Consider the following 26,626-nt stretch of genomic DNA (forward strand, 5'->3'; position numbering starts at 1 on the left):
TTTTCTTAAGGCAGAATAGGGAATAGGGGTTTGCGTAGAGAGATCGTAAGTCAGATTGACCTGGAGGTATTGCACTTACACCTCTTGCCATAGGCGATTTGACTTCTACATGCACACAAAATTTGATTCCTGATTCAATCACGAAATTAATTGATCCAATTAATTTTTTAATTGAAATGTCTTCAAGCACAGAAATGGTAGTATCAATTTTCAAAACTAATTGAAAGTCAATTAAAAAATAATTGATCCATTTAAAAAATCAACTGATACTATTAATTTTTGTTTCTATTAAAAATTAGTTGCATCTATTAAATTTCTAATTGAATATTTTTATACCCACCACCATATAATGGTGACGGGGATATAATAAGTTTGTCATTCCGTTTGTAACACATCGAAATATCGATTTCCGACTATATAAAGTATATATATTCTTGATCAGGGAGAAATTCTAAGACGATATAACGATGTCCGTCTGTCCGTCTGTCTGTCTGTTGTAATCACGCTACAGTCTTCAATAATGAAGCAATCGTGCTGAAATTTTGCACAAACTCGTCTTTTGTCTGCAGGCAGGTCAAGTTCGAAGATGGGCTATATCGGTCCAGGTTTTGATATAGTCCCCATATAAACCGACCTCCTGATTTGGGGTCTTGGGTTTATAGAAATCGTAGTTCTTATCCAATTTGCCTGAAATTTGAAATCTAGAGGTATTTTATGACCATAAAGAGGTGTGCCAAAAATAGTGAGTATCGGTCCATGTTTTGGTATAGCCCCCATATAGACCGATCTCCCGATTTTACTTCTTGGGCTTATAGAAACCGCAGTTTTTATTCAATTTACCTGAAATTGGAAATCTAGAGGTATTGTAGGACCACAAATACGTGTGCCAAAAATTGTGAGTATCGGTCCATATTTTGGTATAGCCCCCATATAGACCTATCTCCCGATTTTACTTCTTGGGCTTATAGAAACCGCAGTTTTTATTCGATTTACCTGAAATTGGAAATCTAGAGGTATTGTAGGACCACAAATACGTGTGCCAAAAATTGTGAGTATCGGTCCATATTTTGGTATAGCCCCCATATAGACCTATCTCCCGATTTGGGGTTTGGGCTTATAGAAACCGTAGTTTTTTTCCAATTTGTCTGAAATTGGAAATCTAGAGGTATTTTAGGACCATAAAGAGGTGTGCCGAAAATGGTGAGTATCGGTCCATATTTTGGTATAGCCCCCATATAGACCGATTTCCCGATTTTACTTCTTTGGCTTCTAGAATCCGAAGTTTTTATCTTATTTGCCTGAAATTGGAAATCTAGAGGTATTGTAGGACCACAATTATGTGTGCCAAAAATTGTGAGTATCGGTCCATATTTTGGTATAGCCCCCATATAGACCGATCTCCCGATTTTACTCTTGGGCTTATAGAAACCGCAGTTTTTATTCAATTTACCTGAAATTGGAAATCTAGAGGTATTGTAGGACCACAAATACGTGCGCCAAAAATTGTGAGTATCGGTCCATGGTTTGGTATGGTCCCCATATAAAACGACCTCCCGATTTGGGGTCTTGGGTTTATAGAAACCGTAGTTTTTATCCAATTTGTCTGAAATTGGAAATCTAGAGATATTTTAGGACCATAAAGAGGTGTGCCGAAAATGGTGAGTATCGGTCCATATTTTCGTATAGCCTCCATATAGACCGATTTCCTGATTTTACTTCTTGGGCTTCTAGAATCCGAAGTTTTTATCCTATTTGCCTGAAATTGGAAATCTAGAGGTATTTTCGGGTCATAAAGAGGCATGCCGAAAACGGTGAGTATCGGTCCATATTTTAGTATAGCCCCCATAAAAACGATCTCCCGATTTAACTCCTTGGGTTTCTAGAAACCGTAGTTTTTATCTGATTTGCCTTAAATTGTAAATATTCTGGTATTTTAGGCTCACAAAAACGTGTATCGGATTAAGTTTTTATCGGTCCATTTGGTAATGCCTCCATATAGACCGACTTCACTTCTTGAGGGTGTAGAAAGCGCACTTATCATGAAAATTGCTTGAAACTCAATGTAAAATTTCCAGATTTTACTTCTACAGATTTAAGATTTCAAATCAAAACGTTATTTTGTAATTTTCTTGCACACTTACAGGAGATGTTAATGATTCCTCTAAAACTCAAACAAAAATGGTTCTTATAAATCCAGAATCTGATATAGTCCTCATAGGTGAAATCTTTAAATTTATCTTCGGGAAGTGTCCTCAAGTCCTCAAGCCCTCCTGAAATTTCAAAGGAACCCCTAATATTTGGTTCATGGTGGTGGGTATTTAAGATTCGGCCCGGCCGAACTTACTGCTGTATATACTTGTTTAAAACTCAGTTAAGATTTTAATTGGACAAAAATTCGTGAAATTTCTTTCTGTGTGCAAACATTGCGAAGATTTTCAATATAGATATACTGCACAGTTTGAGTATTTTCTGTTGGATTGCTTGGCGGCATGCCAGTGATAGCGGTTGCCTAGCTTCCGTTACTTTTAAGTTTTTTTAATGGTTTAATAAAAGCAAAATTTATTTTAATTCAATTATTTTTAGTCCATTTATCGAGGCGTACATTAACTTATAGTATTTAACACAATTTTGTTAATTGATGCAAAGTGCTACTTTCAACATACTAAACATTTCTTTTCAATTCCCTATATCCCAATGACAAAATTTTAACAGTCTTTTGTTCAACCGTAAACCTTATTTGGCAATAATGGAATAAAAAACACGTCACCTTACTCTTTCTTTTGGGGGAAACTCTCTAAAATGACTCTTATTGTTTGTATTGTGTAGAGAAAGATCAGTTATGTTCTCTTGATGAGAATATAATTTATTTCATTACCATTCGGCTTAATGGTTTATATTGTGTAGAGGTAGATCAGTTCTATTCGCGTATTAAACTAGTTAACACACCACTCTCCTAGTGAAACAACATTTAATTTGAATTATTGTAAATCATTTACTTTGGAATGTGGGAATCCAATATTAATCTGTTAAAAATGTCGGTGTAGGAAATCCCTTACTGGTGTAAAAATAAATATTTACTACAATCAGGTTACTCGGCGTATGTTATAATAGTTAGACTAATATATAAATAAACAAAAATCATAAGGAAAGTTACGCAGATTTAGTTTTTAAATTAATGTACAAAGGCATCGCAGGAAGGAGAATATAGGGAGGCTAACACAACTATATTTTTGTGCTAAAATTTTTAAAATTTCTTACGTTTTAACTGGAACTTGTTTTTCAATGTATTTTTCATCCATTCACGAGATATTTTCATATCTTTATTTGCCAAAGCAGTTGTCGGTTGCCATTTCATCAAAATATTTCCAATTAAAAATTGATTAAAATTGAAAGCATAATCAATGAAAAAAATTGTGTTAATTAAGAAATGATAGAAACTTTTTACGATTTCGTTCTTTGATATTGTTTTGATAATAAAAAATGTTGTGGATAGTTTAATTGTAGTCACACAGTTTTGAATTATCTCTGTCTATTTGTACATTTTTTCCAACATCTTCTATACGGATACCTTCTCCTAACTCTGCAATTCTACTATAACAGCATACACGTTTTTAAAACCTTTGGTTACCCACTACGTTATTTGCATGTTTTGTTAATAATTAATTTTGTTCGTATTCATTTTTAGGCTTAAGCAAATCAGCCCTTATTGGCTTAACTACTTCAAGATCATCATCGAGTGCAGCTGCACCAGCACCACTAACACCTACATCTGGACCCCCATCCAGCAGTAGCTTAAATTGTGTGTAATTGTTTCTACAACGAAATTATGAATATGCTCTAATGAAATTGTCCCGTCTATTTTAGCACTACCATCATTGAGTTCAGAACAAAGACCACCCTTGGCGGCTGCTCGACCTAAATGTAATAGTATATTACATTTATTTGGAGAATGGTTATTTGAGGCTGCCCACATTGGAGGTGATGCTTGGCTAATGAATACCAAAAGTACTTCTTTTTTGTGCTAAATGCATTTCGCCAAATGACTATATTTTTTAAATTTCGTCATTTTCATTTCAGAACAAGCTTCCGAAGCCAGTAAACGGCCTTCTTCCATGATTATGGAAAATCGCAAGGGTAGTATTTCGTTATCTCAACCAAATTCCTTAAATGATCCATCAAGTTTACCACCCACTTTGACCATAGATAAATATGAATCTGGTCGCGCCGAGGCTATTGGTACTTTGTGTAAGATATTCTGTGCCAAAAAGACTGGCGAGGAGATACTACCCGTTTATTTGGCTCGTTTCTATATGGCTTTGCAGCAATGCTTGAAAATTACCGAATCGAAGGAATGTGATGAAACGCTGGCAAATATTTTACTAAACTCTGCAGATCTATTTCGTTTGGATCTGGATGGTATTCATGTATTGTTGCCCTCTTTTATTGCTGCTTTGGAAATTGTTTTGCCTGCCAAGGATTTGAAGATTAAAACTCAGGCTATGCAATTCAATAAAACCGAATTGCGAAGATCTGCCATACAGATTTTATTGTCGATTCTAACTTTACCTTTACATTTTCAAACACTGCCCATTAGAGATTTAACCAATGAAACATCAGAAAAGTAAGTTTAATGCAATTGTGAGAATTTTTGAAAACTTAACCTATGGAAAATAAAATTTGTTTTCAGGATTATTACTTTTATCCAATTAAAACCTCGCTTGATCAATATTCTAATGAATGCCTTACAAGTTGAAACAGATGCTCAAAATACTCATATGTTACTGGGCGGACTGTTATTGACAGTTCAGGATGCCGTGACTTTTGAAGATTCCGAATCATTGGGTGCTGAACATCATAACATACATGGAGGTTCTCCATCACCAGGTCATGGCAATACTGATTCGAATATTCTCAGCTCGGGTAAGATATAATAAGAAGCAGTCTGTTACAAAGCCTTAAATATTGTGGTTCTAAAATTCAAAATTTCAACAAATCGTTAGTTTTGTCAAACAAATATGAATGGTTTCTTATTCTCATTTCATCCGGTCCGAAACCCATAAATTTTCCACCATGAATTACTAGTCTATGTTGGAGAAAAATTTTACTAATTTAAAGATTTGCTGCATACCGCAGTGTTAGCACGATAATAGCTTATCGTGTTGTTGTTTCTTGTGTGTAATCTCCGGAGAAAAAAAATTATTAAATCCATGAAAAGTTTAGAGTATGAAGCTTTTGAAGTGTCGTTAGGTCGGAAATAGAGGTGTGCACGTGAGTAATATTTTACTTGAGCATTATTAAAATCGAGAGCGTTATTACACTCTTAACATCCCAGGTGTCACTAAAATTGTAAATTAGTTTAACTCTTAAGCGTTATATGTTGGTGAGCGGGATTATTTTCGTGAGCGCAAATCTTTACTCACGCACACTCACGAAGTGTCGTTCGTGATTCACGCTCACGCACGACATTTTGGTTTGTTAATCACGCACACTCACGCCGTTGCCATGAAAATTTTTGTGAGTCACGACAATTTCGTGTCACGTGCACACCTCTAGTCGGAAAGAAAGCAAGTGTATTAATGACAGTCAAAAAATCGACTTTTATAATTTTTTGAAAAATAGAAGAATGAAAGTCCACTTTCTATTTTTACTTTTTTTTATCGAAAATTCAATTTTTAACGTCAATTCAGATTCGACTAATCTATTAAGTTCGAGTAGTGATTTTTGGTCACAATAAAATTTCCATTAGGATCAATATCAAAAGACGATTAGTCGAATTGATTTTTCAAAAACTTTAAAAGACGATTTTCCAAATTACAAGAAGTCGGCTTCGACTTTTGTGCCAAAAGGGAAGGGAATCTGGAAACAACTTTAACTCTTTTCGATTGGAGCTCCCATTGAAATAGCTTCTTGAAACTTTGCTTCTTTTCGACATAATAGGTTTCCAATTCAGAATCAGAGAATTCCGTAGATATTAGGAGTAACTTTCATTTCAGATGTAAGGATTGATACTTGTCCAAAATTAAAAACTTTCTTTGTGCACGCCATATATCGGAGATTTAAAAGAAAGTCACACAAAAAGTCGAGTGGTGCCAAAAAGGTTGCAAAATACGACTAAAGTCGCACAATGGGAGACGGAGCGAAATTAATATTCCAAATTATCTCTTAACTCTCCAAAAACCACAAAATTGATATACTTGAAAAATTTAAAAAGTTCAAAAGGAACTTTTGCGAATAGTAGAAAATCTATTAATACCCGTGTAAAAATTGGTGGATCTGGCCAGATATTATTAGATCTTCTGCCATATCTGATTAGATATGATAGTATATGTAGGCAGATCTGGACAGATCCGAAAAATGGTAATATCTGATCAGATCTAATTCTAAAGGAATTAGATCTGACCAGATCTCAAATTTGGCCCACATCTAATTATATCTAATTTGATATAATTAGATGTTAATATATCTAATTATATATAATTTTATCTACAAATTTCCAAAATTAGTGAAATTACAGTAATTAATAAAAAAGATTTATTTAATGGTTTTATAATGAAAAGAGTATTTAATATTATAAGTTGGATCAAACATATGTACATTATATGTAAGTCTAGGTATAAAAGTCTACGAATTAAAAAAAAAAACAACAACAGCAAAAACAAAATATATATACATAGCCACCAAGGGTTCTGGCATTTAAATTTCCCAAGGCGTTAGTACATTGCTCTCTGCAAACATTTCTTTAAATGAGTCTCGCAATTCCTTTATTTGACTACTCGGTATGAAAACTCTGAAAAATATAAAATATACAGAAGAATTATCAGTCTAACATATTTAAAGATATATTTGCAAATAATACATATACTTACCAAAATTTGCTTCTCGTACCCAATAATTTAAACCAGCGCTGTATTGAATGGTTTGTGCGAAGCTCCAAATACCATACTATGAATAATTGCACGGGAATGTATCCGATTCACAATCCAAATCATCTCCAAATTTGTATTATTTTTGAAATTGGATAATACTTCCTTCTATCGCAACTTCGGATATGGCCTGGTCACAAATCTTTACATTGCTCCGCTGTCTTCTTTTAATCTTTTCCTGGACTACCACAAATTCATCCTCCTAAAACACAGAAAATATTCAATATATAAAAATAGGAACAAAACAATAAACTTACCTTCTCATACTCCTTTATCTTCCTCGAAAAATGAGATTTTTATATGAAATAAAAATATGAAACTCGCATTATCAAATATTTGATATATTTTTTTTTCAAATTTAATAACAACAGGCGTTGCTAATGGTGATAGTTATGGGGTTACATTTTTGAAAACAAAAAGACAGTTGTGTCTGAAAGTTAAGCATTTTATGAAGACACTTCAAAATGATATTTAAAAGGGTTTCTTGAAACTGTCACAACATATAAAGATTGTTTGGTTATGTTCACCACTTGTTTGATGTGCGAAACATACGTGCTTGTAACCAAGTATATCACGTTAGTATTCTCGTAACAAACACATTATTTTTACACACAAACATATTCAAATATTTTTTTATCCGTGTTACACAGCTGGTTCATGATTTAACGCGATATATAATTAGATATGGAGCTATATATAGTATATATAATTAGATATGATGTCATATATGAAGATATATAATTAGATCTTACCAGATATGACTGATATAAATAGATATAACAACATATATAATGAGATCTTGAACCAGATCTAATCATATATAGCACTATACATAACATATCTCCGTAGATCTATTTATATCTACAACCATATCTGAGCAGATATAATTATATATAATTTGATATTATTAGACATGATTAGATCTCTCAATTTTTACACGGGTAGACACATTTTTAAAGTTGTTTTCTTTTTGAGTTATCTACAAACCACATCACGAAAATATTTAAAGTTTTGACCAGCCTGCTATTTTTATCTTGCCTCTATTAGATAAAATATTTATGTTTTGTAAACTATATCTTTTTACCAAATTTTATTTTAATTAATTAATTTAATTTTTTATTTTTATGTTTCATGCATATACATTTATTTATTACATCTTATGTTACATCTTCTGTATACCAAAAACCTACGATTAAACCCCTGCAAATAGCTTTTTCTGAACGATCTGCATCCATAGCTAGTGTTGGCAATTCTAGTTTAGGAGGTCAAAGTAATGCCACCATTGGCAATTCTGTTGCTGCTGGCTCAACAGCGGCCGATTCTTATCATGGTTCAAATACATTGAATGCTCGTGATAGTGCATCTCAGCATGATTATCCCAGCTTAACATTGTTCGACGATTTGCCATTGGAAGCATTACATGAATTTGAAACAGCTACGGGTTATGGTAAATAATTTTTATTTAATTTTGTTTAAATTTTACTTAATATTTTAAAGTTTTTATTAATTAGTTTTTTATGCTGCAGTCTTTTTTAGAATTCTTTAAATGGAAAAACAATTAATATTTACTTAATTGTAATATAAACAATTTTTAAAATTTTAGATAATGCCCATGCCTTATTCGTGCATGCCACATATTTGGTTTGTCATCGTTTGATTTCCTCATGGAGAACGGATTTGAATGTTTCATTAGCTGCCTTGGAATTGTTATCTGGATTGGCCCGTTTGTTTATTCGTGATACAGGTAAGTGTTATTTGTCAGATCTAAGCTTTTCTCCGCTATGATTTAGATTATTTGCTGAGAAGCGTTAGTTGTGTTTTTATTCTTAATCAATCTTTTGGTTTTTGGGCTTTTTTTGGTTTGTGTTGTTTTCATTTTCGACATCTTATACTGTTTCCTTAGTTCATTACTTTTGGGATTTTTTTTACCCCTTTTCGGCGTATTTTATTTGGGAATGTATGCATTTTATTTGTAGAAATGTGAAAGTGTATATGCTATATGTTATGTAAATAGTGTTTTGAAAGATTAACCCATTTTGTAAAACGTGAAAATATAGATCTGATGTGACTTTTTGCATATAATTTATTTTGGTTTTGGAATACATTACATTTTACAAAATGATACCATTTTGATTGTGATTGAAGCTAAATTATATTATTTTTTGTGCAGGATAAAAAACTCATATTCTTAATAACATTTTATAATAGGTGAATTAGAATATCATATAAAGGTCTATTCTGGCAAACGCATTCGCATTGTGTACTGGCTTTTTGTCGTGTTCTGGTTACCTGAATTCGCAAAATTTGGGCGCATTTGAATTCACTTATATTTGAGCCACAGAATCCAAAATTACATGGCTTATGTTTTTGCGACAACGACAAGATATGCCCAAAACAAAATATTGTGTAGTAGACAATATACTTAAGAGTTAATTATTGCCAATCAAACCAACCAACATCCGAAATTTATGTTATTTGGTACAATATAAATTCAACCCATGAAGGTAATAAAGGTAATGTGAGGCAACCCCGAGGCAAAGTACGACCCTCACCTGTTTTGCGTTGCCATTTGGTGAACATAAATTCCATTTTGTATATTGCGAAAGTGCGAACACAAAACCAAAATAGGCCGGATAGTCGGCTTCGGCCGATTTTAATTTCTTTAGTCTTGTCCTAATTGGTTGTACTTAAGTTCCCGAGGGTTTTGTTCAAGTTGCCCCAAATTAAGAATAAATATATCCAAAGTAAGAGTAATAATAGTGATCATAACCGTAGGGGAAATTTCCACTACAATTCTCGTGAGACGAAAATGATCCTGACAATTCCTGTTTTTCATGAATAAGGAACATGAGCCTGAATTTTATCGTTATTGGGAATTTTATCGTTATTGGGAATTTTATCACGAACGTGAATTTAATCGTGAATGTGAATTTTGTGTAAAATGGTTTAAAAGTAATGATACGTGAGGCAAACCCGAAAACTACTCTGTCAGCAAAATAAGATCCATCACCTGTTTTGCGTTACCGCCATACTGTGAATATAAATTCCATTTTAAATGTGGCGAAAGTGCGAACACAAAACCAGAACAGTCCGGATTGTCAGGTTCGACCGATTTATTTATTTTGTATACCCTCCATCATAGGATGGGGGTATATTAACTTTGTCATTCCGTTTGTAACCATCGAAATATTGCTCTAAGACCCCATAAAGTATATATATTCTGGGTCGTGGTGAAATTCTGAGTCGATCTGAGCATGTCCGTCCGTCTGTCCGTCTGTTGAAATCACGCTAACTTCCGAACGAAACAAGCTATCGACTTGAAACTTGGCACAAGTAGTTGCTTTTCATGTAGGTCGGATGGTATTGCAAATGGGCCATATCGGTCCACTTTTACGTATAGCCCCCATATAAACGGACCCCAAATTTGGCTTGCGATTGCTCTAAGAGAAGCAAATTTCAACCGATCCGGCTGAAATTTGGTACATGGTGTATATGGTCTCTAACAACCATGCAAAAATTGGTCCACATCGGTCCACTTTTACGTATAGCCCCCATATAAACGGACCCCCAAATTTGGCTTGCGATCGCCCTAAGAGAAGCAAATTTCATCCGATCCGGCTGAAATTTGGTACATGGTGTTAGTATATGGTCTCTAACAACCATGCAAAAATTGGTCCACATCGGTCCTTAATTATATATAGCCCCCATATAAACGGACCCCCAAATTTGGCTTGCGATCGCCCTAAGAGAAGCAAATTTCATTCGATCCGGCTGAAATTTGGTACATGGTGTTAGTATATGGTCTCTAACAACCATGCAAAAATTGGTCCACATCGGTCCTTAATTATATATAGCCCCCATATAAACCGATCCCCCGATTTGGCTTGCGGAGCCTCTAAGAAACGAAATTTTCTTCCGATCCGGCTGAAATTTGGAACATGGTGTTAGAGTGTCGTCTCTAACAAACACGCAAGAATTGGTCCATAATTATATTTAGCCCCCATATAAACCGTTCCCCAGATTTGATCTCCGGAGCCTCTTGGAGGAGTAAAATTCATCCGATCCAGTTGAAATTTGCAACGTTGTGTTAGTATAAGGCCGCTAATATCCATGCCAAAATTGGTCCATATCGGTCTATAGTAATATATAGCCGATCCCCAATCACACAAAAATTGGTCCATATCGGTTCATATTCATGGTTGCCACTCGAGCCAAAAATAATCTACCAAAATTTTATTTTTATGGAAAACATTGTCAAAATTTTATTTCTATAGAAAATTTTGTCCAAATTTTATTTCTATAGAAAATTTTGTAAAAATTTTATTTCAATAGAAAATTTTTTAAAAATTTTATTTCTATACAAATTTTTTCCAAATTTTATTTCTATAGAAGATTTTTTCCAAATTTTACTTCTATAGAAAATGTTGTCAAAATTTCATTTTGTCAAAATTTTATTTCTATAGAAACTTTAAACTTAATTATATACTTATTTAATCGGCCTTTTTTAGTTTAATATATACTACGTATGGACTACCTTGTAATTTAGAAGACGATGTTACGAAGTTTTAAGATACCTTGCCATCGGCAACCGCAACCCAAGTAATTCGATTGTGGATGACAGTCTTCAGTAGAACTTTCTACGCAATCCATGGTGGAGGGTACATATGCTTCGGCCTGGCCGAACTTACGGCCGTATATACTTGTTTAGTCTTGTCATAGTTGGTTGTACTATAATTTTCGAGGGATTTATGCAAGTTGCCCCAAACTAAGAGTAAATATATCCATATTTACGGCCATATCCGTCTAGTATGTCTCCTTATAAGTTAAGACCTCGTCTTGTTTTTATACCCTTCACCACTTCTGTGGTACATGGTATAATAAGTTTGTGCATTTGTATGTAACGCCAAGAAGGAAAAGTCTGAGATATATAGCTCCCATATATATCTTTCGTCCGATTTGAACTTATATGGCCTCAAAAGCCAGAGTTTTGCCCTGAGTTGCTTCAAATTTTGCACAAGGAGTACGTTTAATAGTATCGGTAAGTGTACCAAATTTGGTTGAAATCGATTCAGATGTAGATATAGCTCCCATATATATGTTTCGCCCGATTTGCACTTATATGGCCTCAAAAGCCAGAGTTTTGCCCTGACTTGCTTCAAAAGCCAGAGTTTTGCCCTGACTTGCTTCAAATTTTGCACAAGGAGTACGTTTAATGATGCTGTTATGTGTGCCAAATTCGGTTAAAATCGGTTCAGATTTAGATATATCTCCCATATATATCTTTCGCCCGATTTGCACTTATATAGCCTCAAAAGCCAGCATTTTGCCCTGACTTACTTCAAATTTTGCACAAGGGGTACGTTTAATGGTATCGTTATGTGTGCCAAATTTGATCAAAATCGGTTCAGATTTAAATATATCTCCCATATATATCTTTCGCCCGATTTGCACTTATGTGGCCTTAAAAGCCAGAGTTTTGCCCTGACTTACTTCAAATTTTGCACAAGGGGTACGTTTAGATATAGCTCCCATATATATCTTTCGCCCGATTTACACTCATATGACCACGGTGGCCAAATTTATACTCCCATTTACGTGAAATTTTGCAGAGATAGCAGAATTATTATTCTAACTATGCATGTCAAATTTAGTCAAAATCGGTTCAGATTATATATATCTCCCATATATACGTACACCAGAGTTGGGGAAATATGCTTCATATTTTAGACCCATTTTCAATGGGATTTTCCTCCAATTAACTGGATAGCGTTAGCCGATTTAAATTTTAATTCTAGATGGTAATACAAATGTTGGTCTACATAGTGGTGAAGGGTATAATATAGTCGGCCCCGCCCGACTTTAGACTTTACTTACTTGTTTATGATTAAGGAACATGAGCCTGAATTTTATTGCGAACTTGAATTTCATCGTGACAGCGATTTTTTTTTTGTAAAATGGGTAGAAGTAGCTTTTTTTATTATTTTAATAACAAAATTAACAAAACAAAAATTGTAAAACCCTAACAAAATTTTTCTTATTCTTGTTCTTTTCAATTCTCTTCTTTTCAATACTACTAATCCTGGAAATCTATGTCGTATCTTAATTTCCATTTGAATTTCGTCATCAATACTCGCATTTGTTTTGTCTCATTTTCATATTAAAATTCATTCAATAAATCCTCTATATATACCTCCTCCGCATATATATTGATTCATTTATATATTCTTGTAATATATGCGTAATAAAACTTGAAAATTTTCGTACTTTGTTAATTTGTCTCATTCAAACTGCATACCAAATACCATCAACATTCATCTTTCATCAATTGTCCTTGCCTTTGTACAACAAATATTTAACAACAAAAATATTCAATAATAATAATAATAATAATCAAATGCTGCAGCTCGGAAATTTACTAACGGTAATTAATAATCATGACAAGACTAACACAGGTTGTTTCTCTTTCTTTTTTGTTTTCTTTCTTTCTCTTTTCATCTTCAATTTGTTTTTAACCATGCATACCCCATATACACATACACCTCAAATCAATTTGAATTCGATATCGAAATTTTCAAAATTCTCAAACAAATTCGAATTCTCTATCGAAATAATTGTATTTCTCAAATTAATATACACCACATTCTTCTTTTCGCCCCCCACCCCCTACCAAACCCTTTTATAACGAAACTAAACGTCACTGCTCTCAATATGGACAAAAATTTAATTTAAAAAAAAATTATATCATGGGTTCATAATTTGGGTTATATATTATCATCATACATTTTCCATATTTTTCTTTGTACATTTTTTTCTTTTGATATAAATACGTATATATAAAACCGATCTCGAATCAAAATATGTGTACCCACCATATACATACACTCATTTCAACCTCCCCTCAATACAACAAAACAACAAAAATGTATATATAAAAATCATTATGTGTGGGGTCCATATTGGAAATTGTTGTGGTATAATAATTGGTACAAAATCCAATTTCTATGGTCTCTGAATGGAATCATACTTATTCACACACATACTCACCAAAAAACAAACAAAACCAAACCAAACTCCAAAAAAATATACAAAACCTAGAAACCTTAGTTAAAATTGAAGAACCAAGTCAAAATCTTACGATAATTTCCACAGACGCCTTGGAATGTAAACGAGCTGTTAAATGGATTTGCGATTATATTTGCTATCAGTGTTCAAGACCTCCACAGGCCCACAGTAAAGATCTTCATAGTACCATAGTTGCAGCATTTCAATGTACATCGGCATGGTTGATGCAACACCCCTACTTGTTGCAGGATAAAGATTGTTTGCAAACCGTACTAGAGGTGGTTGAATTGGGTATATCCGGTACCAAAAGTATTGGTAAATCCGGTGATATACCAAAATATAAAGATGAAAAGGAATTGAAACCAGCTTCTATGCGTGTTCGTGATGCTGCTGAGGCTTTATTGACAATTATTCTGGAACAAGTTGGTTATTTTCCCAGTGAATGCGGACCCGAATCGATATCATCGTTATTGGACGAGGTGGCATTGATGAAACATTGTAATTCTTTAGATGCAACAAATGGTTCTTCAATTTCCACAGAACAAGCCATTTCGAAATTTAAATATTTTGTTACGGAAAATTCAACAATATTGGCTTTGTTGGAAGAGCCTTTGGGTAATGATCAAGACCCACAACCTACGGTGACTTGTAAGTATTGGGATAATAGTTTTTTTAGATTATCCAATTACTAATGCACGTTATTATCAAGAATAATACGGTGGGAGGCAGCGGTGGATTATCCCCTCTCAGTAATATTGTCGAAAATCGTCTTCTTCGACTCTTCAATTTTCACTCGACTCAAAATTGTCAATAAATCATCAAAATTGGCATAACTCGGAAGGAAAATAGCTCATGTATTTAGATCTCAAGCAAGTAGCTTGGATGTCTACTTCTGTAACATCACTCAATGTTTTTCTGTGCAAATATACAGATTGCAATATAGGTAATATAAATGTGGCGTGACAACCTATGGTGTTTAGTTCAGAGTAATCGACTTTTTAAGGAAATTTGTAATTAGCTGATCAGTCTAGAGTGTTTCAGGCGGAAATATAGGCTAAAAATCATGGAAACATCTGTTTAATACAAAATAATCGACCATACGAGCTTTAGACGCCCGATCCAATATGTTTAAAAATTGATTTCCGTGGATGTATATTCTGGATTAGAGCGAAATTTTAAGATGATTTATCCGTTCTGTCTCTCCATCTGTGGTTTCTTCCATAGCAATCGATTTCTTTATTTTTTAATCAATATTTTTTAATTTTTAAATCTGAACCGATCGATGTCTGGCAGATCTGGAAAATATTCAGATGTTTAGCATGCGAAGAGCAAATAAACGGATGAACGGCCATCTACCAAAATTTGGAAAAAATTCTACCAAAAAAAGAAACTTTTATTTCTATAGAAAACTTTGTCAAAATTTTATTTCTATAGAAAATGTTGTAAAAATTTTTTTTATAGAAAATTTTGTCAAAAATTTATTTCTATATAAAATTTCGTAAAAATTTTATTTCTATAGAAAATTTAATCAAAATTTTATTTCTATATAAAATTTTGTCAAAACTTTATTTCTATAGAACATTTTGTCAAAATTTTATTTCTATCGAAAATTTAGTCAAAATTTTATTTCTATAGAAAATTTTGTCAAAATTTTATTTCTATAGAAAATTTTGTAAAAATTTTATTTCTATCAAAAATTTAGTTAAAATTTTATTTCTATAGAAAATTTAGTCAAAATTTTATTTCTATAGAAAATTTTGTAAAAATTTTATTCCTATAGAAAATTTTGTCCAAATTTTATTTCTATAGAAAATTTTGTCCAAATTTTATTTCTATAGAAAATTTTGTCCACATTTTATTTCTATAGAAAATTTTGTCCAAATTTTATTTCTATAGAAAATTTTGTCCAAATTTTATTTCTATAGTAAATTTTGTCCAAATTTTATTTCTATAGAAAATGTTGTCAAAATTTTATTTCTATAGAAAATTTTATTTCTATAGAAAATTTTATTTCTATAGAAAATTTTGTCAAAATTTTATTTCTATAAAATTTTTTTTCCATTTATTTCCATAGAAAATTTTGTCCAAATTTTATTTCTATAGAAAATTTTGTCAAAATTTTATTTCTATAGAAAATTTTGTCAACATTTTATTTCTATAGAAAATTTTGTCCAAATTTTATTTCTATAGAAAATTTTGTCCAAATTTTATTTCTATCGAAAATTTTGTCCAATTTTTTTTTCTATAGAAAATTTTGTCAAAATTTTATTTCTATAGAAATTTTTGTCAAAATTTTATTTCTATAAAATTTGCCAAAATTTCATTTCTATAGAAAATTTTGTCAAAATTGTATTTATATAGAAAATTTTGTCAAAATTGTATTTCTATAGAAAAATTTTTGAGAATATTTTGAAAATTTACCAATACATCAAAAATTCTACTAATCTACCAAACAGTACAAAATCTACCATTTTTGGTAGCAATCGTGCAATTGAGGCCTAGATTGATTGAGTATGTGGTTCTGAGTTCAGTATTCCTGGTAAACGCAGTTTCATTAATATCAAAGAAGTTATATTCTGGCAACATAGGGTACAAAATGGTCCGTTTATATTCATAACGCATTAATTGAAGGATCGAAAATCTGATAACTTATATTTAAAATGGCACATAATAAATGAGAGAGATATATAATCTATCACATGTTTATGGAATCCGTTGCGTGGACGTGATTTAGGGGGAATTTATTGAAAGCGATCGATGGTGATGGATATTTAAAATTCATACCGCCTGGACTTTCGTTCTATGAGGAGGACTTACGATCGCAAAGGATATTTTTGGAATGCTTATAAAGAGTGAACACTTAAAAAAATCCCTTTCAATAAGTGCTTCATTCATTAAAATGAGAAAGCTCCACTCTTCACTCATACGATGTTCGTTAGAAATACGCAAAAAGTGGAAATCATAATTAATAGTGTGCATTGAAGTTGGATAAGAGGCATTACGTGGCAAACATTTATTTCTAATCTCATTCTATTATGAATCCGCAGTACTTATCCGCGGCCCATTTGGACGTCATGCTTGGACAATGCAATTAAGACATTTACCACGTAGTAAATCTGGTACAAAATATCATGCTGTCAATCCCGGTAGACCCATACCTATGAATGAGGTACCGCAACGTATAGAATTTGATCAAAAGCATTTCCCCGAAGGTGTTGAGAAAGTAACGCCCTGTGTGGCTGATTTCTCCATACCAACATTTGAACAAATACGTGAACAATATGGTACAGAAAGTATCAAACAATTGGAAGCAATGTTGGAAAATCAAACAATTCATGAGAAATTGGCTTGGGCAGAGACGGATAATAGTTCAGATTCCTTATCGCATGCCCAGGAAAGTGTACCGCCTACTGTGTGTCATGAATTTCAAGCTGCTCGTTTATTCTTATCCCATTTTGGATTTCTAACATTTGAAGAGAGGAATCCCAATAGCCCTGCAGAAACCTTGGGTGCCCCACCACAAAGACCCTTGATTGTCTTGGATACTAAGAGAACAAATTTTGCTGCAGAATTAAATGCATTGGATAAATTGAGTGCTCGTACTTATGACACCGTACATGTGTTCTATGTCAAAGCTGGTCAATCGACGGCAGAGGAAATCGTAGGCAATATGAATGAAGAGAATATGCGAACTTTGGATCCTCATTTTGGAAATATGTTAATGACTTTAGGTGTGTATACATCTCGAATAGTAATTCAATGGGCTGGCTAAATAAATCTTCCTTTAGGTTGGCCAGTGGATATTAGCGAGCATTCTGGATGGTCTGGTTTGGTTAGTACTTCTTGGTTTTTAAAATCGAATACGACTAAAAACGAAGATAAATCCCAAAATCGTAATTTTTCCAATGACTTTAAATTCAATGGTGAAAATAAAGTTTTATATTGGGCTGATGTGTCTTCTGAGATAGCCTTTGTTGTACCAACCGAATGGAATTTACATTCAGATACAGATGGCTGTTGTCAGTCATCTAGTGGAGATTCTACTACCAATGTTTGGTCACGAGCATCGGTGGATGTAGGTAACTTGGCTGAAGGTAATAGAAACTCTGCGCAACGCTCTCGAAATCTATCATTGGAATTGGACAAAAATAAGGATCCCATTCCCCCTACCAGGCGTAAGGCAAACGCCATGAAACCCACATTATTGGCCCAACCACCAGCTAAAATATTTTTAGTGTGGTTGGAATCTTTTGAGGACCTATTGAATTTCCCCATAGGTAAGTTTGGTCTTTTATTATATACATCTTTGGTATACATCGTTTCTTTTCAGAGGAATTATTGCAATATACGAAGACAGGAGAGGAACAAAATATTTTACAAATTCCCAAAGCGGCCGATGTTCATGTAATTTTCATACATGCTTTGCAATCGGGTCTATTAAGGGTAAAATTACAAGGTCCAGCTGGACGCATGAGCTTTGCCACACCTTTGGTGGATGGTATGGTATTGAGCAGAAGAGTTGTGGGCAATCTTGTTCGACAGACCGCTCATAATATGGCTAAGAGAAGGCGTTTGGATAATGATAAGTATGGACATCCTATTCGATTTGCTTGTTTTGTAATTAACACAATATCCTCATTCCCTTTATAGTTTTCAGCCGCCTCATGTCCGACGCCGATTAAAGGTTCAAGATATTGTACAAAAATACAAAATGGATTTATCAGAACCAGAATTATTGGCTCATCTATTCAAATCTTCATTTTGAATACAGTATTTAAACTTCATACATCCTCTATATTATAAGTCTAATATAAACTATTTATTTTTCTATATACTAAAATTAACTACTATATACTTAAAAAGTATATTTGTATTCTTTTTTTTTCTTCTTAATTTTTATATTTTTTGGGTACATGGGTTGTTTATTGTTTATGCATCTTCTCTATGTCTTTATTAGAGTAGTATTCTAAGTATACTTGTTAAAATAACTCCAATGCTAATTTAAGTATTATTTTCTATTCAATTTCTCTACTATCTATTTATAAATGTGACTTTCTAATATACAAAGATTATTTCTTTTTTCTCTAAGCTAAAAGAAAAATAAACTATTTTTGCTAACTAATGATATAACAAAGTTTTATATGTAAGGGCCAAAAGTGGCAAAAATGTCCTTAAAGCGAAAATCGAGAATAGTAAAGAAACTGCGGCCGAGGCATGGGAATCATTAAAAGTTCAATTTGAAGCAAGATCAAATGACCAGCTTTCAAGATTTGCATTGGCTTTTTCTCATATGCCTGGAATGCAGAAGAAGATGTAAGTCTACACATTGGAAAATTGAAAAGCTTATGGGTCGAAATCAATAATGGATTAAAAGGATGATATGAGGCTCAATTACCGGTTTACCGGACCAGTATGATACATTTAAGTCATGCTGGATATTACTAACAAAAAACGAAGAGAAGCATTTCGAAGAAATGAGTGCACAACTTTATATGTACCAGAGGAATTTCAAAGGCGATTAATGGCACAAAAAATAAATCAAGGTCAAAAACCACTACGAAGAAGAAAAATGATACATGCAACTACTGTAATAAGAAAGGACATCGGGTAAGAAATTGTAAAAAATGGATCAGTGACGTTAAACTGGCAAAGAATAACCCTGAAGATATAAAGTATTCATCTTATCATATTTTGCCATTAATTGACAACGAGATTAATACACTAAAAGACAATTGCCCAAATGAATGGTGGATAGGTAATGGTGCCATCTGTCATGTGACAAATAACAGGGAGCTTTTCAAAACTTTTGAGACGTTTAATCGGCCTTGCCAGATAAAAGCAGCAGGTACACAAGACGAATTCAAAATAACTATAAAAGAAGGAAACTATTTCTTAGGACTTGAACTTAAAGTGAATGAAAATGGAATAAATTTAACACAAGAAGGCTATGCAAAAATAATTTTAGAAAGTTTTGGCTTCTCAAAATGTAGACAAGTTGAGTCGCCAATGTTGAAAAGACATTCACTCGAAATAGAGAAAGAAAATAACACTATTTCAAATTTTCCATATAGACAGGCCGTGGGAGCCATCATATATCTATGTTAATGCTTGGAACACGACCTAACTTGGCATATTCCGTCGGATTTCTATCAAGAACACTAGAATGTTCTGCAGAAGAAGACATAATTCGTGTTAAGAGGGTTTTTCGATATATATCAGGAACAGTCAATTACGGTATTTACTACATCAATAAAGCGAATCGGGGATTAGAAGGCTTCAGTGATGATGATTTCGAAGGTTGATCCACAATTGGAAGGTCTACAACCGGCATCGTTGTCAAATATGCAAATGGTATTATTTCATGGATAAGCCAAAGACAACCTATAGTAGCAACGTCGACAACTGAAGCTGAGATTATTGCTGCATCAGAAGCAACCAAGAAGTTATATGGCTTAAACGTCTTTACAAGCAATTGATTTGATTAAATGAAACTCCGTCACTCTATGTTGATAATTCTGCCGCTGATCGATTGGTTCAGAACCCAGGATACCACAAACGTACAAAACATATCAGCCCAAAATATTTCTTCCTACGCGAAAAAGTAACCGAACAACAACTTGAAGTTCATCAAATTTCAACTCAAGATCAATTGGCAGACTTGATGACAAAACAATTACAACCTACCAGACTAAAGCAAATCGGCCTAAGAAATATCAACATCACATAACAAGGGAAAGTGTGGAAGCTACTCTTGTATGTTATGTTATGTTTAACATAGTAGTTTTCATATATTATATGTATTCATTGAAAATTTTTAAAATTAATTATTCCCAATAAAACATTAACTACAAAAATGCAACAGTCGAATTTTTAAAAAATTTTATTTTATAAAAAAATTGACCTTTCAAATATTCAAAAAGTAACAGGTTGGCTAATAAGTCTCCGGTCTGACACATAGATGGCGCCGCTAGTATTAAATGCATATTATTTTTATATAGTACCAACCTTCAAATGATTCGTGTCAAAATTTGACGTCTGTAAGTCAATTAGTTTGTGTGATAGAGCGTCTTTTGTGAAGCAACTTTTGTTATTATGAAAAAAATGGAAAAAAGGAATTTCGTGTTTTGATAAAATACTGTGGACGCCCGAAAGAGGTGGTTACCGACGAAAACATCAAAAAAATCCACAAAATGATTTTGAATGACCGTAAAATGAAGTTGATCGAGATAGCAGAGGTCTTAAAGATATCAAAGGAACGCGTTGGTCATATAATTCATCAATATTTGGAAATGCGGAAGCTCTGTGCAAAATGGGTGCCGCGCGAGCTCACATTTGACCAAAAACAACAACGTGTTGATGATTCTGAGCGGTGTTTGCAGCTGTTAACTCGTAATACACCCGAGGTTTTCCGTCGATATGTGACAATGGATGAAACATGGCTCCATCACTACACTCCTGAGTCCAATCGACAGTCGGCTGAGTGGACAGCGACCGGTGAACCGTCTCCGAAGCGTGGAAAGACTCAAAAGTCCGCTGGCAAAGTAATGGCCTCTGTTTTTTGGGATGCGCGTGGAATAATTTTTATCGAAGGGAAAAACCATCAACAGTGACTATTATATGGCGTTATTAGAGCGCTTGAAGGTCGAAATCGCGGCAAAACGACCCCATATCAAGAAGAAAAAGTGTTGTTCCACCAAGACAACGCACCAAGTCATTGAGAACGATGGCAAAAATTCATGAATAGGGCTTCGAATTGCTTCCCCACACACCATATTCTCCAGATCTGCCCCAGCGACTTTTTCTTGTTCTCAGACCTCAAAAGGATGCTCACAGGGAAAAAATTTTGCTGCAATGAAGAGGTGATCGCCGAAACTGAGGCCTATTTTGAGGCAAAGCCAAAGGATTACTACCAAAATGGTATCAATAAATTGAAAGGTCGTTATAATCGTTGCATCGCTCTTGAAAGGAACTATGTTGAATAATAAAAACGAATTTTGACAAAAAAAAATGTGTTTTCTTTGTTAGGCCGGTGACTTATCAGCCAACCTGTTATATTCTGTTAATTTTATACTTTAGAAATGAAGAATTACGTCTTCTAGATGTACGAAAAGTAAAATGGAGAGGTTAGTCTGTATCACGGTTATAAAAAATATAACCTATCCAAACTGTCTTATGCCTATCATTTTGTGAGACCAAATAAAATTCCCTAGAGTAATCGAATTTTTTATCCATATAGAGGTATACGGCATATGGTTAATCCATTTTTCGATAATACTTTTAGGAACTCCAATTCGCAAGGGTTATGCTGTTTCAATTCTCTTTCTCCTTACATATAAAGCAGGACTCTCGCACAAGAGGTGCTCATAAACTAGACTTCTTCAGCACCATGTGTGTTTTGATAACAAATTTGGACCCATTCACAATTATGTATAATTCGTTTTATGGAATAGTAAATCTATAGTTTCAATAAGATTTTAATATCATGAAGCATATAAACATTTTAAAATTTAGACAATCTAGAGCATCGGTACCTGCACCGTAAATGGCAATTTGAACCAATACCCCTCAACGGGTTTTTAAAACTAGTCTATCATCAAATAACCTGTTTTTACATGCTACTTATGTTTTGACGTGTTGATGACATTAGTACGGGTAGTTAAATGCATACCAACTAGAGGTGTGCGCGTGACACGCGTGAGTCGTGTAAAAAATCTGAAGCAACTTTCTTGAATGTGCGTGAATGGGACTAAAACAAATATGTCATGCGTGAGAAAAAAAAATCGGTTTATGAATGTGCATGAATAAAATTTCGGCAAAATCACGCTCACGAAAAAAATTAAAATTTAATTCTTTCTGATATGTTAACTTTCCCAGTTGGAAAATGTCGTGAGTCTCGTGAATTTATCGTGAGTCATGTGAATCGTGCGTGAGTACTGTTTTCCATTTCGTGAACGTGCGTGAGTGTCACTGGCTATCAAACATATTGTGCGTGAATACATTTTGCTTCGTGAATGTGAGTGAGTGTGAATGAAATTTCGCTAACGCGCACACTTCTAATACCAACAGATTCTAGTTTACCAAGATTCTAATGTTGCTATAATCCTATAGCCAGGCTAGAGCTCAACCGAAGAATTGGCTCCAGCATTAGCCCAAATAACAATAATCGGCCACGACTAACCAATTAGAAAATTAATTAATACAAATAAAAAATCAACTGATCCTGGAATTTTTTGATTGAAGTTTGTTTTTATTGAAAAAATAAACCCAGCCAACTGCATTCAAATCAATGAGTTGACTTTGGAAAAGAAAAAGTGATGTTTGTACAAAAAATACTAAGGCAAAGTCGATATTGAAAACTTTTTCTGGAGGTTCAAGTGCAGCTTACTTTGGGTGTAGGGAATTATTTTATTGTGATAATTGGTTGATAGTTTCACTACAAGTAGTGAATTCCCAAACGACCAAGCATCTAACATAAGCGTAGGAAGGCTTCTGGGGAGGGGGCTTAGACCCCCCACAGAAAAGTTTTAGCCCCCCCCAAGAATTTGAAACCCTATTTACGATTTTCCATTGTTATACCCACCACCATAGAATGGTGACGGGGGTATAATAAGTTTGTCATTCCGTTTGTAACACATCGAAATATCGATTTCCGACTATATAAAGTATATATTCTTGATCAGGGAAAATTCTAAGACGATATGACCATGTCCGTCTATCCGTCTGTCTGTCTGGCTGTCTGTTGTAATCACGCTACAGTCTTCAATAATGGAGCAATCGTGCTGAAATTTTGCACAAACTCGTCAAGGTTTTGATATAGTCCCCATATAAACCGACCTCCCGATTTGGGGTCTTGGGCTTATGGAAATCGTAGTTTTTATCCAATTTGCATGAAATTTTAAATCTAGAGGTATTTTATGACCATAAAGAGGTGTGCCAAAAATGGTGAGTATCGGTCCATGTTTTGGTATAGCCATATAGACTAGAGGTGTGCACGTGACACGAAATTGTCGTGACTCACGAACATTTTCGTGATTCGTGAGTCACGCTCATGGCAACAGCGTGAGTGTGAGTGAGCGTGATTAACAAACCAAAATGTCGTGCGTGAGCGTGAGTCACGAAAATAATATCTTCGTGAGTGTGCGTGAGTAAAGAATTACACTCACGAAAATATTCCTGCTCTCCAACATAAAACGCTTAAGAGTTAAATTCAATTACAATTTTAGTGACACCTGGGATGTTAAGAGTTTAATAACACTCTCGATTTTAATAAAGCTCATGTTTTCAGACACTTCGGTAAGGTAAATTAATCATAAAATTATTCGTGAGTCACGATATTTTTCGTGAGTCACGATATTTTTCGTGAGTCACCGTATTTTTCGTGAGTCACGACGTTTTCGTGCGTGAGTGTGCGTGAGTACAAATATTCTTTTCGTGAGTGTGCTTGAGCGTGAGTCCTACCAAAAAATATCGTGCGTGAGTGTGCGTGAGTATGATTTTTCAGTCGTGAGTGTGCGTGAACGTGAGTAAACTATTACTCACGTGCACACCTCTAATATAGACCGATCTCCCGATTTTACTTCTTGGGCTTATAGAACCCGTAGTTTTTATCCAATTTGCCTGAAATTGGAAATCTAGAGGTATTTTAGAACCATAAAGAGTGTGCCAAAAATGGTGAGTATTGGTCCATGTTTTGGTATAGCCCCCATATAGACCGATATCCCGATTTTACTTCTTGGGCTTATAGAAACCGTAGTTTTTATCTAATTTGTCTGAGATTGGAAATCTAGAGGTATTTTAGGACCATAAAGAGGTGTGCCAAAAATGGTGAGTGTCGGTCCATGTTTTGGTATAGCCCCCATATAGACCGATCTCCCGATTTTACTTCTTGGGCTTATAGAAACCGTAGTTTCTATCCAATTTGCCTGAAATTGGAAATCTAGAGGTATTTTCGGGCTATAAAGAGGTGTGCCGAAAACGGTGAGTATGGGTCCGTATTTTAGTATAGCCCCAATAAGAACGATTTCCCGATTTAGCTCCTTAGGTTTCTAGAAACCGTAGCTTTTATCCGATTTGCCTGAAACTGTAAATATTCTGGTATTTAAGGCTCACAAAAACGTGTATCGGATTAAGTTTTTATCGGTCCATTTGGTAATGCCTCCATATAGACCGATTTCACTTGAGAGTTGAGAGTATAGAAGGCGCACTGATCATGAAAATTGCTTGAAACTCAATGTAAAATTTCCCGATTTTATTTCTCGGGTAAAAATCTACAGATTTAAGATTTCAAATCAAGACGTTATTTTATAATTTTCTTGCACACTTACAAGAGATGTTAATGATTCCTCTAAAACTCAAACAAAAATGGTTCTTATAAATCCAGAATCTGATATAGTCTTCATAGGTAAAATCTTTCAATTTATCTTCGTGAAGTGTACTGGTTGAACTGCTCTGCTTGATCTGTCCTCAAACCCTCTGAAATTTCAAAGGAAACCCTAATATTTGATTCATGGTGGTGGGTGTTTAAGATTCGGCCCGGCCGAACATACTGCTGGATATATTTGTTTTTATATAAAATTAAACAAGTAAATACACAAAGTTGCGCTAAAGACTTTCATGCACAATCGAATTACTTGGGTTGTGGTAGCAGTTGCCGATGGCAATATATAGTTTTATTTCTTAACATTGTCTTCTAAAATTGTAAGTTAGTTTCTTTATTATAAGTGAATGCTTGAAGTCTGTTGTAGTTTAGTCGACGCATGGTTTTAAGCTGAAATCAAAACGTCAGCAATAAAAAAAAATTAAAATTTAAAAGATTTTTTTTTTCAAATTCAATTAACATTATAGTTGAAAAAACATTTTTGACAATTTTTCTATGTAAGTACTGCTTCAACGTCTGGAATGGCCACAATTATGTATACGTCGACAAATAGTGAGTCTTCAATAAAGCAGATGAGTTCGTGCCAGACAGTCTTAGTTGTGCTGCTTTTCGAGTAATCATATTATAGTTTGAGTCACCTTGAATCACTAACATAGATGTCAGTCTATCCGTAGTTTTAAAAATCATAGGAACTTAGGGCTGCCACTTTAACCTAATATTGATATTATATGTATAACAGTTAATATAAGTGCTGAAATTTGTTTGTGAATATAAATTGATGTATCATGCATTTTTTAACGCAATTATTCGTGTTGAATTATCCGAATACTTTAAATATTGTTCGTAACTTAGACCATATCTATACTCAAAGAAATAATTCTTTCCTTCGGAACAACATTTTAAATAAACGAAAGTCTTCTTTGTTATAAAGTATTAGTATAAACCCGAAATTAGTACTGTTTTTCACCCTGATAAGATTCACCATGATAAGATTAAATATATATTGAGTTAAACCTAATCTCATTTAATTTAAAGACAGTGACATGGGATTGAACCCATGACCCTTTGTGGCTCGCGTTAGGTCGACATTTTTTCAATGCGTCTTTCACTCAGGAATAACGTCGAAGTAAAGGGTTATTTTTTACGCGTTATAAGAAATACAAAACACACACATAATGTTTAAAGATTATATCATGCAAATATCTATACGCCTAGTTTAATTTGACGAATAAATGCTTCAATGGTTTCTACCAATGAGTCAATT

General features: G+C 33.8%; 1 protein-coding gene and 1 long non-coding RNA gene across 11 annotated transcripts in view; one reads left to right on the forward strand and one right to left on the reverse strand.

The window, feature by feature from the left end:
- Nucleotides 1-19,107, forward strand: part of LOC142226675 (ral GTPase-activating protein subunit beta) — a 31,676-nt gene extending 12,569 nt beyond the window's left edge. For 2 of the 10 annotated variants that reach the window (XM_075296793.1, XM_075296799.1), the window contains 11 exons: nt 3,686-3,799; nt 3,865-4,005; nt 4,078-4,621; nt 4,688-4,920; nt 8,134-8,370; nt 8,527-8,667; nt 14,019-14,633; nt 17,033-17,716; nt 17,774-18,262; nt 18,316-18,571; nt 18,636-19,107. In XM_075296793.1, the coding sequence (XP_075152908.1) occupies nt 3,686-3,799; nt 3,865-4,005; nt 4,078-4,621; nt 4,688-4,920; nt 8,134-8,370; nt 8,527-8,667; nt 14,019-14,633; nt 17,033-17,716; nt 17,774-18,262; nt 18,316-18,571; nt 18,636-18,750 (3,569 nt within the window). In that variant the 3' untranslated portion in view covers nt 18,751-19,107. Of the gene's footprint in view, nt 1-3,685; nt 3,800-3,864; nt 4,006-4,077; nt 4,622-4,687; nt 4,921-8,133; nt 8,371-8,526; nt 8,668-13,326; nt 13,345-14,018; nt 14,634-17,032; nt 17,717-17,773; nt 18,263-18,315; nt 18,572-18,635 lie in introns of all 10 variants that reach the window. The other 8 variants (XM_075296796.1, XM_075296800.1, XM_075296798.1 and 5 more) reach the window with 6 other exon arrangements.
- LOC142226676 (uncharacterized) lies at nt 6,266-7,612 on the reverse strand. The gene is made up of 3 exons (XR_012719721.1): nt 7,181-7,612; nt 6,867-7,125; nt 6,266-6,787 (listed from the first exon to the last, which is right to left on the reverse strand). It is a non-coding gene; the product is annotated as an uncharacterized LOC142226676 (long non-coding RNA).
- Nucleotides 19,108-26,626: the final 7,519 nt, after the last annotated feature.

The sequence above is a fragment of the Haematobia irritans genome, chromosome 2 (genome assembly GCF_050003625.1).
Source record: "Haematobia irritans isolate KBUSLIRL chromosome 2, ASM5000362v1, whole genome shotgun sequence".
NCBI lineage: Eukaryota > Metazoa > Arthropoda > Insecta > Diptera > Muscidae > Haematobia > Haematobia irritans.